The 15,729-nt window shown below is 34.0% G+C and overlaps 1 protein-coding gene across 13 annotated transcripts in view; it reads right to left on the bottom strand.

The window, feature by feature from the left end:
* The window catches only part of SUPT20H (SPT20 homolog, SAGA complex component), a 42,096-nt gene that overhangs the window by 2,979 nt on the left and 23,388 nt on the right, over window positions 1-15,729 (bottom strand). For 6 of the 13 annotated variants that reach the window (XM_077752553.1, XM_077752555.1, XM_077752554.1 and 3 more), the window contains exons 15-23: window positions 14,913-14,939; window positions 14,322-14,354; window positions 13,634-13,751; window positions 13,040-13,142; window positions 12,737-12,895; window positions 10,731-11,037; window positions 10,078-10,232; window positions 7,374-7,429; window positions 4,350-4,484 (exon numbers count right to left, since the gene is read on the bottom strand). In XM_077752553.1, the coding sequence (XP_077608679.1) occupies window positions 4,350-4,484; window positions 7,374-7,429; window positions 10,078-10,232; window positions 10,731-11,037; window positions 12,737-12,895; window positions 13,040-13,142; window positions 13,634-13,751; window positions 14,322-14,354; window positions 14,913-14,939 (1,093 nt within the window). The remainder of the gene's footprint in view (window positions 1-4,349; window positions 4,485-7,373; window positions 7,430-10,077; window positions 10,233-10,730; window positions 11,038-12,736; window positions 12,896-13,039; window positions 13,143-13,633; window positions 13,752-14,321; window positions 14,355-14,912; window positions 14,940-15,729) is intronic. The other 7 variants (XM_077752565.1, XM_077752563.1, XM_077752564.1 and 4 more) reach the window with 4 other exon arrangements.

A 15,729-nucleotide genomic window follows, 5' to 3' on the forward strand; every position in this document is an offset into this window, starting at 1 on the left:
AAACAATTTTGAGTTGGTGAAAATTTCTTTTTCTTGTATGGGTAAAAATACCAATATTAGACTACATCTTATAAAAAGAATAACATAAAATATATTTCAAACATACTTAGAATTAGCAAGACTAAAGATGTGCTACTTTTTAATTTTCAAGTAAGCTCTATGCCGAACATGGGGCTTGAAATCACAACCCCGAGATCAAGAGTCACATGCTCTTATCGAATGAACCAGCCAAGCACCCCAGTATGTCATATTTTGAAAGCAAAAAAATAAAACCTAATTTTCCAGAATTGACTTTTTTAAATGTTCTTACTTATTTCTGAGAGAGAGAGAGAGACAGTGTGAGCAGGGGAGGGTCAGACAGAGAGACAGACAGACAACAGAATCCGAAGGAGGCTCCAGGCTCTGAGCTAGCTGTCAGCACAGAGCCCGATGCGGGGCTCAAACCCACAAACTCTGAGATCATGACCTGAGCCAAAGTCGGATGCTTAACTGACTGAGCCACCCAGGCACCCCCCCGGAATTCTTTATTGGTTTATTGTTTGATGCTGTATTAATTAATTCTTAAGCTTCACCAAAATTGTTTTTTAAAGCCTAAAACTCTTTGCAATATAGTACTAGAATTTCTTTTTTTTTTTAGTACTAGAATTTCTAATGATCTCAATAAATGACAAAAAGAAAATAAAGGCGTACAAAGAAAAAAAGAAAATTGTCCTCATTTGCAAACTGTATGGCTATCTAAAAGGAAAATCATTACAAAAGCGCTCCTAAAACTAATAAATGAATTAGTTCAGTAGGATTTCAAAATACAAGATCAGCATACAAAAATAAATTCTGGATACTATTTTAGTGACCATGTGAAAACCTGAATTTTAAAGCAGTACCTACCATTTGCAACTCAATAAAAGAAAAAAAACCCACTTGGTATAAATCTACAAAACCTACATAAGGTTTGTATGCTGAAAAGCAGCTGATTTTGGCTTGCACAGAGACACTTCTATGTTGATGGACTAGAAAATTCACACAGTTGGGGCGCCTGGGTGGCTTAGTCAGTTAAGCGTCTGACTTTCGCTTAGGTCATGATCTCGCAGTTCGTGGGTTCAAGCCCCGCGTCGGGCTCTGTGCTGGCTGCCAGCTCAGAGCCTGGAGCCTGTTTCAGTCTGTGACTCCCTCTCTCTCTGACCCTCCCCTGCTCACGCTGTCTCTCTCTCTCTCTATCCTAGAAATAAATAAAACATAAAAAAAAAACAAAAAAAAAAGAAAATTCACACAGTAAAGATGGTAAAGTCATTCTCAAACCTATTCTGTTTGAGAATTCAATTTCTTAAAAAAAAAAAAAAAAAAAAAAAANCCGCCCTCTATAGACAGGATGATTCTAAAATTTGTACGTAAAGGCAAAAGACCTGGAACAGCTAAGCAATTGTGAAAAACAAAATGGGAGGAAAACCTTTGCCTGATTTTAAGACTTCCCATATAGTCCACACAGATCAAGACAGTGTGGTACCAGCACAGGGGCAGAAACATAGATAAGTGGAAAAGAATACAGAACACAAAAAGCCATGCAAATAGGTCTTGACAAAAGTGTAAAAGTAATTACACTTATAAAGATCACTTTCTCAACAAACAGCATTATACCAATCGGACAACGTCCCTTCTCTGGCCCCACCAATGAACATGGACCCAAGTCTTATACCTTACACAAAAATTAACTGGAAATGGATCACAGATTTAAATGAAAAGCTCTAAAACTGTTTAGAAGATAACAAAGGAAAACATCTTTGGGGTCTAGGGTGGGGTGAGGCATTCCTAGACATAATACATAAAGTACAATCTATAAAAGAAATAAGTTGATAACTCAGACTGCACCCAAACTAAAAACTTTTGTCCTGAAAAAGACTTTGTTACCACCAAAAAATGTTTGAAATAACATTTTAGTAAACAACGTAAGTTAAACATTTCCAAAAAGTTGTAACACATTTATCTTGAATGGACTTCCCTAGATTCACTGCACGGAAGAGCACAGTCCTGATAGAAGAGGATACTCTTGAACTTGGAGCTCTGCTCATGTAATGAACAGGAATAAGAAAAGCAGATTACATTACTTCCATAACAAATCTATTTTAAAACAAAAGGAAAACTCCCCAAATATAATACCCTCCCCCAAATTTCCACCCAGCTGGCAGTATTCCTCCTAAAAACACCCTACAGTACTAAACATAACTGTAAGACAAGACTGCCAGACAGACCATCCAAAAGAAAAACTCAAAAAACTGAAGAGAAGTGAAAATACATGTTTTCACAACACAATGTAATTAAACTAGGAAGCAATTACAGAAAGCTATCTGGAAAATTCTCAAATATGTGAAAATCAAATTGCACACATCTAAAACCCCACGGATTTACGAGAAATTCATGAGGGACGTTAGCGAATACTCTCTGATGAATGAAAATAAAGGCACATACATAAAAACTTGTGGGAAGCAGCTCAAACACTACTGAGAAGGAAATTTATAACACTTTATTTTAGAAAAGAAAGGTTTCAATTCAATAATCTAAGCTTCTACCTTAGGAAATTCGGAAAAAAAGGAACAAATCAGAACTGCAAAGCAGGAAATTATTCCAGAAATAAAGATCGGAAACTACACGTTAAAAGGGCCCAATAGAAAAGACAGGGAAATATAAATTCTGACAGTTTCAGACTTTAAAGATAGAAACAAATTTTCAGGGTTTCTAGGCAATCTTCTGAAGTTAACTTACAACACGAAGGTATGTGTCAGACTTTCCAAAAACCTACAGAGAAGTGAACAGTGGGCAGCATTTTCAACTAATTAAAAAAAAAAGACCTAAAACTATAAAACTCTCAGAATAAAGCATAAGGAAAAAGCTTCACAACACTGGATTTGGCAAAGATTTTAATATGACATACCAAAAGCACAAACAACAAAAATAAAAATAAAGTGGGATTACATCAAAATTGAAAACTTTTGGGCATCAAAAGATAATCAGAGTGAAAAGCAACCCATGGAGTAGAAGAAAATATGTGCAAATTATATATTTCATAAAGGATTAATATCCAGACTATATAAAGAATTTCTGTAACTCAAGAACAAAAAAACTCCTAAAAAACCTGATTTGAAAAATAGGCAAAAGGACCTGAGTAAACATTTCTCCAGAGAAGATATATAAGAGACGAGCAAGTATATGAAAAAATTTAATAGCACCAATCATTAGGGAAACACAAATCACAATGAAAGATTACCTATCATCTGTTATGATGGTAACTATTTTAAAAAGCCCCTGAAAATAACTATTGAAACTTGTTAGGATGTGGAGAAACAGAAACTTTGTGCACTGCTGCAGAGAATATAAAACAGTATAGCCACATGGAAAATATATGGTCCCTCAAAAATTAAAAATCCTACTCTGGGGATTACCCAAAAGAACTGAAATCAGGGACTTGAAGAGCTATTTGTACACCCACGTTCATAGCAGTATTTATCACAGCCAAAAGATAGAAGCAATCCCAACGTCCACGGATAGATGAACAAAATGTGGTCTGTGTGGGTGTGTACAGATATCCAGAGTTCTATGGAATATCCACAAAGCAATTCCACAATGATTATTCAGCCTTAAAAGTACAGAAATTCTGACATATACTACAACACGGATGAACCTGGAAGGCATGATAGTTAAGTAAAATAAGCGAGTCACAGAAAGACAAATACTGTCTAGAATAGTCAAACACAGAGAAATAGGAAGTAGTTGTCAGGATTAGGGAGAGGGGAATTAGGAAATTATTGTTTAATGGACACAGAGTTTCAGTTTTGCAAGATGAAAATGCTCTAGAGACTGGTTGCATGGCAATATGAATATACTTAACACTTCTTGAGATGCACACTTAAAATGGCTGAAAACAACAAAATTATATGTATTTTACCATAATTAAAAAACAAGTGAAAATCAATTTAATACCCAGCCAAGTAATCCTTCATGAGTTAAAGAATTTCATTATTCAATTTCATTCTGTTTGACAACATACAAATATTCATTTGTGTCTCTTCCCTCTGCCTTAAGCTTCATAAATAATAGGAACATCTCTATTCCAATAGAGACAAAAAATACTGTACACAGAAGAATGATGACTGGGCAAAAAAATACATGGGCTTTAGGAGCAGAAAGAGAATCTGAAATAGGCACCCAATAACTGATCACTACTACTGCTAATAAAGAAAAGCAGAATAAGAATTGTTCGTGAGAACTAAAAAAGCATGTCAAATATGCTTGGAATATACAGGAAAATAAAAAGTGCTGTTCTGTAATACAAAGCAAATGGAGGGCTAGGAAGTACATACCTGCTCCCCTGGCTGTTGAGGACTAGACGTTGTGGGCTGCTGAGGTTGCTGTGCTGTAAACTGTGAAAGCTGCTGCTGCTGCTGCTGCTGCTGCTGCTGCTGCAGAGTGTTAAAAATGAGTGAACCACCTGGAAGCTATTAAAGAAGAACTAATCAGATAATTTCACATTATTTACATTTCTTTACTCCATATACTTTTGGAACACTCACAGTGTATCAGGCATTCTTCTCTGGCTTGAGGAAAACAGGGGAACAAAAACCAAACCACACCAATATCCTTACCCTTAAAGAAAATCTATTTAAAAACAATTTTTAAGTGCTATTGCTTTGGGCTCTCAAATATGTAAGTAATCTGAGGGGCGCCTGGGTGGCTTAGTCGGTTAAGCGTCCGACTTTCGCTCAGGTCACGGTCTCGCGGTTCGTGGGTTCGAGCCCCGCATCGGGCTCTGTGCTGACTGCCAGCTCAGAGCCTGGAGCCTGTTTCAGTCTGTGACTCCCTCTCTCTCTGACCCTCCCCTGCTCATGCTGTCTCTCTCTCTCTTTCCTCGAAATAAATAAAAAAAAAAATTTTAAAAAATTAAAAAAAAATATGTAAGTAATCTGAAACATAAATTTATCTGCTTCAAGTTAATAGTGAGCTATCCAAATGTACATTTAATCCTTCTTACACATCAATATAAAACAACATTAAATGATTACGAAGTATAAAAGAAACTAGTGATAATCAGAGACATACATTAAGAAAACTTCTGTAATTTGTTCTAGCTTTAAAACCCAGCAATGCATGGATTCTTATATAACATAGTAAGGAATTAGTAAGGAATTCCAAAGCTGTAAAGCAAGTGCATTAGATATCCATATTTTTGGTACTACTTGCTGCTCTGTCATTACGTTATCAAAATTAAATTACTTCAAAAACCAAACCAGACCAAAAACCCCAAAACACTTGTTAAAGCACCCAGAAAACTCCATGTTAAAAATTAAAACTGTGGTTTCCAAATGCATCAGGAAACAAATGGTTTTTCCATTTATTCTATAGAAATTTAAGTTATAGTAGTCTCCCTTCATGCACGGTTTTGCTTTCCCGAGTTTCAGTTACTACAGTCAATTGCAGTCCACAAGCAGATGATCCTCCTGACATGGTCAGGTCAAGAGAAGCCTAATGCTATGCCAGAATGCCTGCATTATTTACTTCCCTTCATCTCCTCACATAGGCATTTTATTATCTCAAATCACAAGAAGGGTGAATACAGTAGAACAGAATATTTTAAGAAAGGAACCATATTTACATAACTTTTACTACACTGTACTATTATAACTGTTCTATTAGTTACTGTTAATCTGTGTGTCTAATTCACAAATTAAACTTCACTGTAGGAACTGTGAAAATAAAGGGAAGCCTAACTACAGTTAGGAAGCTCAACATCATTTATAGGAAGATTGTCAATTACAGACCCCAACAAAAGAATCCTCAACAGGAAAGGAATGTGAGGTCCCAGCAGGGATGTATATACTGCATCTCCTACCAAGAAATCGACCACCCTTAAACTCATCCAATGAGAAGCCATCATCGCCTTGAACCCTTTTCTCATTTGGACTTCATTCACAACAACCCTTTCCAACTTCCTCCTCTGTCACAAAATAACATTCTTCTCCTGTGTCTGTTGAACTTGCCTATGGTTTTGCCATAGCTTGCTTGGCCCAAATAGCAATTCTCTATTATTCCCAAATAAACCCATTTTGCTGATAAAATACCTGAGTTTTATTTTTAAGGTTAATAGTATGATGTATAGGAAAAAACAATATATACAGGGTTTTGGCACTATCCATATTTTAGGGATCTTGAACATCTACTGGGGGTATTGAAACATATCTCCTGTGGATAATGGATAATTGGGGACTTATGTATAAGCACAATGAAGTCCTTATATTTAGAACTCTTAGGTATGTGTAGTCAAAAAAAAATTTTTTTTTAATTAAAAAAGAGGTCTGTAAGTCAAAATCTCTAATCTCAGTACAGCTCATCGTTAGATAAATTTGGAAATTTGGACATAGCTTAAGTCAACTGTTCCTTCCTCAGTCAGATAATAAAGGTTGCAAAATATAATTAATATATAAAGTGTCCTTATTCCTTATTAGTGCTCTTAAGGGATTCCACTGTTCCCTTCCAACAGCAATACGAAGGCTGGGAAGTTGGCTAAATAAACCAATGTGAGTACAAGATGTAAATACACTGCATCTTGCGTAAGAAATGCTTTCTAAGTTTTGGCTTAAAACACATTTCCTGATTTGTTTCTTATTCCTGAATACCAGGTTGGGTTGATTTGTCTGGTACTGTCATTTCCCAATAATCCAAAGCTCTGCCATTTTATGTCCAGACATTCATGTCTACTTTTTCTAAAAATTCTCTGTAGATAACCCCATCAATTTTCCAACCTGGTAGCTTTACGCTGGACTTCATTCTTAAAGTACTTAGCATAACACCAAAAATATTGTAAGTTCACAACGTGTACTAAATTCTCCACTTTCAACCTCTATATGTTGACACTGACAACACGTAAGTAACGCCTTATCATTAGACACAAACTAATCTGACATTTATTGAATGACTATTAAGTGCTTGGCACTGTGCCAAGCAATCATAATCTGCTTAGGAAAGAAAAAAATCGCTATTTTAAAAATCTCTCTTCAAACAAAAAAGTAATACGTATAATGTACACATAAAATGTCTGTTGAGAGGAATTATTTTCTAAGTATATTTATTACTGCTATTGTAGACAAAATGTAGTCCTTGGTAAGTGACTAGGCAGGGTGCTAGCACCAATGAGCAGGGTATACAGGACACGGATTCTTTCTCCTTAATACGCTTTTCATGTGCTCTTACAAAGAGAGCAATACTTAACCACATTTTTAGAAGGTTTTAAACAGACTTCAAAATTTCAAATGCTCATTTATGATCAGATATACATCATTAAAAAAGATATAAAGTAAAAAATTCAATCAAAAGCAGTGTTTCACATTTACCTGGAGTAGATTTAAGGGCCTGAGACTTGAAGTATTTTTTAAACCAAATGGAACACCTGTTAAAAGAAACTCATGGTTATAACAGGAAATTAAAATTTTATTACACTTCAAAATATTTTATATAATAGTATATATGAACACTAAGTATTTTCAGCATAGATGTGGTTATTTTTTCTATACTTCAAAATATATTAAAAAAAAAAATTCATTACTATGGAGTGCCACATGTACATTTTACAGCCATAATTCCGAGATATTGGGGGTTCAATTTCAGACCATTGCAGTAGACTGAATATTGCAATCAAGTCAAAATTTTCTAAGTTCCCAGTGAATAGAAGTTACATTTATATTATAGTCTATTAAGTGTGCAATAGCATTTTGTCTAAAAACACAACGTACAAACCTTAATTAAAATATTTTGCTAAAAATACATCAACCGAGCTTTCAATGAGTCACACTGATCACAGAGGACTATAACAAATGTAATTAATAATGAAAAGATTTGAAATATTTCAAGGATTACTAAAATGTGACCAAGAGGTATGAAATAAGCAAATGCAGTTGGAAAAAACGACATCAACAGTCTTGCTTAATGCAGGGTTGCCACAAACCTTCAATTTGTAAAAGAAAATGCGTATTTGCAAAGTGCAATAAACTGAGGTATGCCTGTAGTCTATTATTTCAGAAATGATAACTTCTTTATCACTGTTTTGACTTTTGGCTAGAGAAAGTAATGAGGAAGTATTGCAGACACCATGAATATAATAAAACTACCACTGCTGTGGAATTTTCCACATTTCAGGTATTGATATCTATTTAAATTCTTCCGTGCTAAGTAGTATACATACAATAATAATTCTATCTCTGAGAACCCAAATGCTCTTTGCTATTTTTTCAAGTATAAATGGTAATATTAATAATGTTAAAAGAACACGGAATTTTGTGTATAAGGCTCGAAACTGTTATCCTGAACTTATTCTCAAAAATCTGTGAGGCAACATAAAGCAGAAGTTGGCAAACTTTTCCAGTAGGCTTTGTGGGTCCCATACGGCCTCTGTGGCATAGTCTTCCATTTTTTTCCCTACACAAATCTATAAAAAAAGGTAACCATTCTTAGCTTAGACTGTGGGTTTGCTCAAGGTATGTGTATATTCTGCTAAGAAAATATACCAAGTTGAACACTCATTAAAATGTATCTAGTCCTCTAAAGCAGACAATTGCATTAAAAAAAAGACAAAAGGCACCACGATCACAGTTAATGGTATCAAGTATTGTGTAAGAAAATGAAGGTACATAATCATTCTATAATATTACAATATTGATATACTAATAGATTCTCATGAAGACATAGGACATGACTTCCTTTAAAAATGGATTACCTCCGTTATAACGCTTATAGCTTACCAAAAGCACTTTCAGATCACTAATTTCTCCTAAGTACCATCTGAAATTAGCTAGTTTCACTCCCATTTTAGAGCAAATGAAACTGAGGGAGACAAATTAAGAGACTTCTTTTAGGCCCCATGGTTAACATCTTGAGCCATGTGTAACTAATTGGTAGAAGTATATGTAAATATAAACATCCTAAATTCAACATTTGATTCCATCTGCAGGGCTTCTGCCACTAAAGGAACATTTATGAACACTAAAATGAAATCACCAGCTAGAATGAGGAAATCAAAGCAATATGTTATCTTGTTTATATTTTTTGGGTTCGATTTCTCGTAACCCAGAAAATAAAAAAAAAAAAATATTTCTTACTATGTCAAGTTTGTTTTTCCTGCTAAATTTTTTCTCAGCAGTAAGAAACTGGATTGTTCCAAAGTATTACAATACATTCTTTCAAACAGCACTAAAAATTAGTGCTTGGGGCACCTGGGTGGCTCAGTCGGTTGAGTGTCTGACTCTGGCTTAGGTTATAATTTCATGGTTCGCGCTGTCAGCCCAGAGCCAGCTTTGGATCCTCTGTCCATCCCCTCTCCCTCCACCCCCTCCCATATTTGCACCCCTCACACTCTGTCTCCCTCTCTCTCAAAAACAAATAAACATTAAAAAAAAATACTGCAAGTAATTACAACTATTTTCCAGGACATTTAACAGCAGTAACTATTATTGCAATAAAACTATTACTAATTATGAGGAGGACAGAAAATATTTTTGAATGCTTATGTGTCTCAGCCAGTTTAAGTACATCATCTGTATTTACTCATTTAATCTTCACAAGTCTGAGGCAAGGCTTGTCAATTATTATTCCCCATTTCATTCACAAGGAAAGTGAGATGACTTTCCCATGATTACACTGTTTATAAGTTGCACAACTGCGATTCAAACTCAGGCAGTCTGGCTCCAGCAGCTGGGCTTTTTATTGCCCTTCTGTGTTGCCTTTCTCATACAACCTATGTTTCCAAAATAGGTCTTTTACCTGGAATAAGACTACACTGACAATAATGCAACCAAAGTTAATTTATTATGTTTGGAAGGCAGATCTAATTTGTAGAAACTTACCAACTCTTTTCATAGAAGTTAACTGTTAAATGTTTTTTAATTCAAATATCAGAACTTCAAGGGCTTTTAAAATGAAATATCTGCGACATAATGCTTCAAGAAATAAGGACATTAAGTATATATAATATGCTTAAAATGACATTTTTATATTAGCATATACTTGAATTTTTTTAGCAGTTATTATTTCCAATATTCTGACCTGCTTGAGAAGCTGCCTGCATTGCACCGGGCAATGTATTTGGTAGCAGACCTCCTGAGGGTAGAAGGCCACTCAGGTTTATTCCTGCAGGAGTTATGGCACCAGTGTTACAGCCCAGCATAGGGTTTGAACCACTCATCAAAGCCTGGGCTCCACTGTGGGAGAATAAGACAAAGCATTAAACTTGCACTACAAAAGAAAAAATCAACTACACAGTCATTCTTTGGATTGAAAAACAAACAAAAGTAGGCACTTCTGGTCTTAAACATCAGTTTTGGGGCTCAGTTTTGTTTTTATGCTAGACAGTTGACAGTAAGACTATCTAAAATTAAGCACTGTATATTTATCAAGGTTTAAGATATAATTTGGAAGAGTAAAAGCCTTAATAAACGGATTAAAAGGTGAGAACACTGGGAATAAACATGATAATCTATGCTGCTGCCAATACGTACTAGTATCATGTTAGTGCATGTAATACATGCATTACCTAAAACTGAAACACTCTTGTTGAGATAGCATCTATCCACATCTAAACTTTTTGTTTTTCAGTTTCAGATATATGCAATTTGTTATTAATTTCACAAGAAATTATTTAGATTGGTGAAGAGTATCTTTAAAAAGAAAAGAAATTCAGAGCATCAATGCAAACTTACCAAACAGAGCCCACTACATTGATGAAGTTAAGTCCAGCAGAGTTTGCCATGACCTGGGTGGCCGTGGTTCCTGTAGTTATGGATGTTACCATGGTGGAAAGAGGAATGGTTGTTACAGGCATTGCCTGGCTCAGAGACCTTTGCTGCTGAGCAAACTGAGTTAACAAAGTGGGCTGAGGGGTGAAGCCTGAATCTTGGGGAGTAGGGGTGGCTGAAGGGGTAATAGGAGTTGAGCTCTGAGCATCAGGAGGGTGTGGGGTCGATGAAGGGGTTGGTGTAGGAGTAGATGGCTTAGGAGTTCCAGATCCTGCTCATTGAGAAAAATAAAAATTGCTAGTTTGTTATAAATGGCCAGTCCTTTTTAAAATAAGGTTAATGGAATCTTACTTAGCACTGACAATTTGTTCCAGTTTTTTTTAAGCAGTTAACTGCAAGTGTTAATTTCTACACATGATACATGAGTGTTGCTACACTCAATTACAATTAAGGATGCAGTATATCACCTAAAAATTCCATCAAAGATGCTATTACAGTAACAGTAAAATATACATTTGTATTCTACCACAATACCCATTTGAAAGTTAATTTCCTACATGCTACCTTTGGCCTAAGAAGTTTAAGAGGAATTAAAAATAACATTCTTTGTTATTTACGATTTCACTAATTTAGAACTTCATTTTAAAAATATTGCTTATTTTCTGAAACAGTCTGAGATAAACTTTGAACATATTTAATAAATTACATATGGTTAACCATCATATTTGGCCCCTAAATATACATGTTTAATTCCTAACACATCAAGTTTATCCTGACAAACAAATTTACAAAACACAGTTATAAAGCAAATATTTGATAGATAATACTGCATCTTTAACAGTAACTGTGTACTTCTGTTTAAATGTAAGAATGTATAGAAAATCTGTTGTGAATGAAGTATGCACAGTTTATCAACTTTTTAAAAAAAACAAAAACAAAAAACAAAAACCAAAAAAATAAAACCAAAAGCTCTTGAGGTGTTTTCTTTTTTAGCTTTCATGTCCTGCAGAAAGAAAGGAAAGAAATGTGAATGTCCAGAAGCTGTCACTCAACCCTTACTTAAAGTAACAACTGTGTGCAGTAGATTAACATAATCCATACCCACAACATAAGAAGTGTGAATAAGACTTCCAGGAAATTTATAAATTTTTCTTTGTGCAAAACAAGAAGGCAGAAAAATTACACCTTTTGAGCTATCAAGATGAAGATGTTTATATCTAAGGCGAAGACCACCCTATCACTGTGCAGTGTACTAAAACTTTCAGCACACTTTAGTTATCTATAAAAAAATCTAAAAAACTGGAATGCTGTTTTTGCAGATTGGTACCTAAATATCTCAGAAATCTCTAATATGAAGAAATTCTCCCAAATGAATGCTAATTCTTGCAGAAGTCTTCTTGATGTTAAAAAAAAAAAAGTATTCAGTAGTAAAAATTACATTTTAATATTTTCAGAATAATGCTTTATGATCATTACCACATTTTAGTAACTGATTACAATTTTTAAGAGTGTAGGAGTGTTTTTGAAAAATCGGTTTTCAGTTTATTTTATCACCACCTTGGACCTAGTTGGTTTTCTACATATACAAAGATAGGACTGCAGCAACAACTCTTATGACATTTTTTTCCATATCAGCTACATAGTTTCTATAAAATGTAACATGATCCTAGGGCACTGGAATAAAAAATATTTTGGATTCTTATTGCCATATTTAACTAATAGATTATTTAAGGAGATGTGTAGGTTGCAAGTCTAGAAGGTATACACACAGTGCATACATAGATACAGAAAAACAAATACAATAAACACATAATACATACAATCAACAAGAGATCTGCCTGAAGCTTCTCAAAACTTACACATTTTGGGTACATAGTACATTCAGATTTCAATATTTTACTGGTCAAAAAAATAACTGTTTTAAGAAACATTAATGCAAAAGCTAATGAAGTATTTAAGTTATAACTCACTTTGTGATGAACTGGCAGGTGACAAGGCAGCTGGAGAAAGCATGCTAACTTGATTGAGATCCACAGATGACTTCCGAGAAAGACTTGGTGGCTTGGAAGCAGGTGGAGGAGTTGGAGATTTAAGAAAGCTGCTGGCCTGTTGTGGTGTAAAATAGTTACCTGGAAGAATATGAAAGTTATTTCCCACATTTATAATTCAAAAATTCTGTGAATTATGTCAAAATATGAGTCAAGTTTACAAAATAGATTATGTCTGTATGACGCTTCTTACTCAAGATGACAGAAAACTAAAGAATGTGATACCTGAAGAACTATTTCCTGAGCTTGAGGGGAGTTTGATAGGTGGAGGTCGGTGTTTTACTCCTTTCCCCAATACTGAAGACTGAACTGATACAGTCTCGGGCTGCTGAGAAACAGGGACATTAAATATACTTGTTAACATTAAGTTCAAATAAGAAATTTATAAATTAATACCGCCATAGATTCTAGATGAGAACACAGGATTTAAAACTGGAAAGTACTCTTAGTGTTATAGACTGGGTAATATAGGTATTACAAAAAAGAAATAATTTTGCATAAGAACATCCACGAGATAAAGCATATATTTAGGATGAAAGAAAGATTTCTAAGTAGGTCGGGAGAAAAGAGTTTGAGGGAGAAGGGCAGAAAGGTATACTGAAGGCAAAGCTTCCATTCTTACATCTTTTTCAGGAAAATACACAGGTGTTCATTATACTTTTCTCTGAACCTTTGTGTATATTTGAAAATTTCCCATATATAAAGTTACATACTAATAATATATCCATCCCTCAAAAAATAGTCCTTACCCTTTCTTATATTCCTTGATAAATAATTAGGCACAAAAAAGTAGCAGTGCAAAAAAGTAATCAAACATACTTCTGTTTCTTTCCCTGGAGAAAGTTGACTCAAGCTGGCTGAGCCACTGGAGCTGTGTGACATTTTGACTGGACATTTGGCTTCATTCTGGACCAATTCCTGGTACTGATTCACTACCCTGGAATATGAGGAGTAAATGAGTAAAGATTAGCTGTTTTAAAACATAAATTTATAAGAGATGAATAATAACTGCTAATAAAAGATCCATCAAAAATTAACACAAAAACTTAAATTCGACAACTCATCTTTGTGCCAAAAGTATATTCTTTTAATCTTTTCAATGACAAGTTAATGCTCAAAACGTTTTGCTAATTAACAATCAAAACATAAACATACACATCTTCTTTTTAATACAGAAATTGCAGGGTTATTTAACCAATAAGCAGCCAAATAAATTACCCATTAACTTTTACTACATTTCTGACTGAAGTACTATTTTAGAAACTATCTTCCTTTGCTACCACAGTTATGTCTATGTTTACTTATTTAAAAAAAAAAACTGTATTTTAAACATTATTCTTTTACACACGATCCTTTTTTCCCTAAATCTATTAAAAAATCCTAGTAATATCTAAGGTATAACTGAAATCAAGGTTGTGACTCCTAGTGGAGTTCTCCCTTATCCTAAAAGTGAAGTTTTTCATATCTATCCAGATTAAAGATAAAGAGGAGAATCAAATATTTTTACCTCTCAGCATCAGTCTTTGATCCAATAATAAACCTGAAATGTTGAAGAAAGAAAAAAGTATTAGGTTAAGAGTTGTCTTAAGGAGCCCTGGGATTATTTTTGAAGGCTTCCATATTTTAGTGACTGTAGTTTTATAAAAGGAGTCAAATCTACTGAGATATTAAAAAAAAATTAAATATATTTAAACTTATGAAGCAATGACCAAGTTTTGCATGCATTATAAAATAAACCTGTGAATAATTTGGTTGATTTAATTTAAGGGAGATGTAGTTTTGCATAAAACTTATGTATCAAAACAAAATCCGGGCTGAAAATTACCAAATACTATACATCTTTGCAAGTGTCTGCCCTATAGTACAATTCACTGGACTACTCTGTGCAAGGCCTCTGGCCTTCCTCTCATTTTAACCTTTGATTTTCGAAGTCATTATTAATGTCTATACAGCAGCTCTTAGAAAAGATTTTAGACAAGGAAGGTAGTTTATTGCCAATTCAATAAAATGTCTTTACCAGATCTTTTTTAAAAAAAATTTGACATTTATATGATTTCTTAACAGATTAAAATAGTGAGTTTGTTTATTTTTTAATTACCAATTTGAATGGTCATCTGTGGAGGAGCTGAAATATAAAATGTAAAAAAAAAGAAAAAACTTGGTTAATGCAGCTCAAACTTTAACTTCATAGTTATTAATGCAAGTTATTTATGAATATGGAGGAATGAATGGAAGTAATAAATCATGCAGCATTTTTGCAGCAATTCCCTGACACAAAGGCAAAAAATTCAATTCTTGTTAGATCTAATCAGTAGGGTTCTGAACTGACTTTTTAATTGAAAAAAAGAATATTTCTTTGTATTTGAGAAAAGTCATAATTTAATATGACCAATGTATGTCTTTAAGGGGAAGATTTTTAAAAATACAGGTAATCAGAATATCTGATCTTTCTATAGAGTATTCAACAAAAGAAACTGCTAATGTGAAAAATTACCTAATGATTCCATGACTAATACTATTTCTTACCATTGAGTTTTACTTAGATACTGGTGAGGATGTTCTTTAAAATTCATCATTCTGTTATAGTTTCAATTAGCATCTTGTGTTAAAAGTAAAGACTTTATAAACAATTTAACATAGGCCTGGCCCCTGCTTTTTTCTGTTGAGCTCCTCCTGTTTGTAGTTTCTTCTCTTCAAAACCGCATCAACTTGGTTGAAAGACTAATAATCAAACTAACAATAAAAACAAAACTAAATACTATTAGCTTGTACTAAATATATGTAGTCCATAAATTTTGGACAATCAAACATACATGTGCTATGTATATAAATACAAATAAACATTTGATATATACATCAAATAAATATATACAGATTTCTAGAGCCAATTACTACCTTAAGCACAGAGTCTTTGC

Source organism: Crocuta crocuta, unplaced genomic scaffold (genome assembly GCF_008692635.1).
Source record: "Crocuta crocuta isolate KB4526 unplaced genomic scaffold, BGI_CrCroc_1.0 scaffold190, whole genome shotgun sequence".
NCBI classification, from domain to species: domain Eukaryota; kingdom Metazoa; phylum Chordata; class Mammalia; order Carnivora; family Hyaenidae; genus Crocuta; species Crocuta crocuta.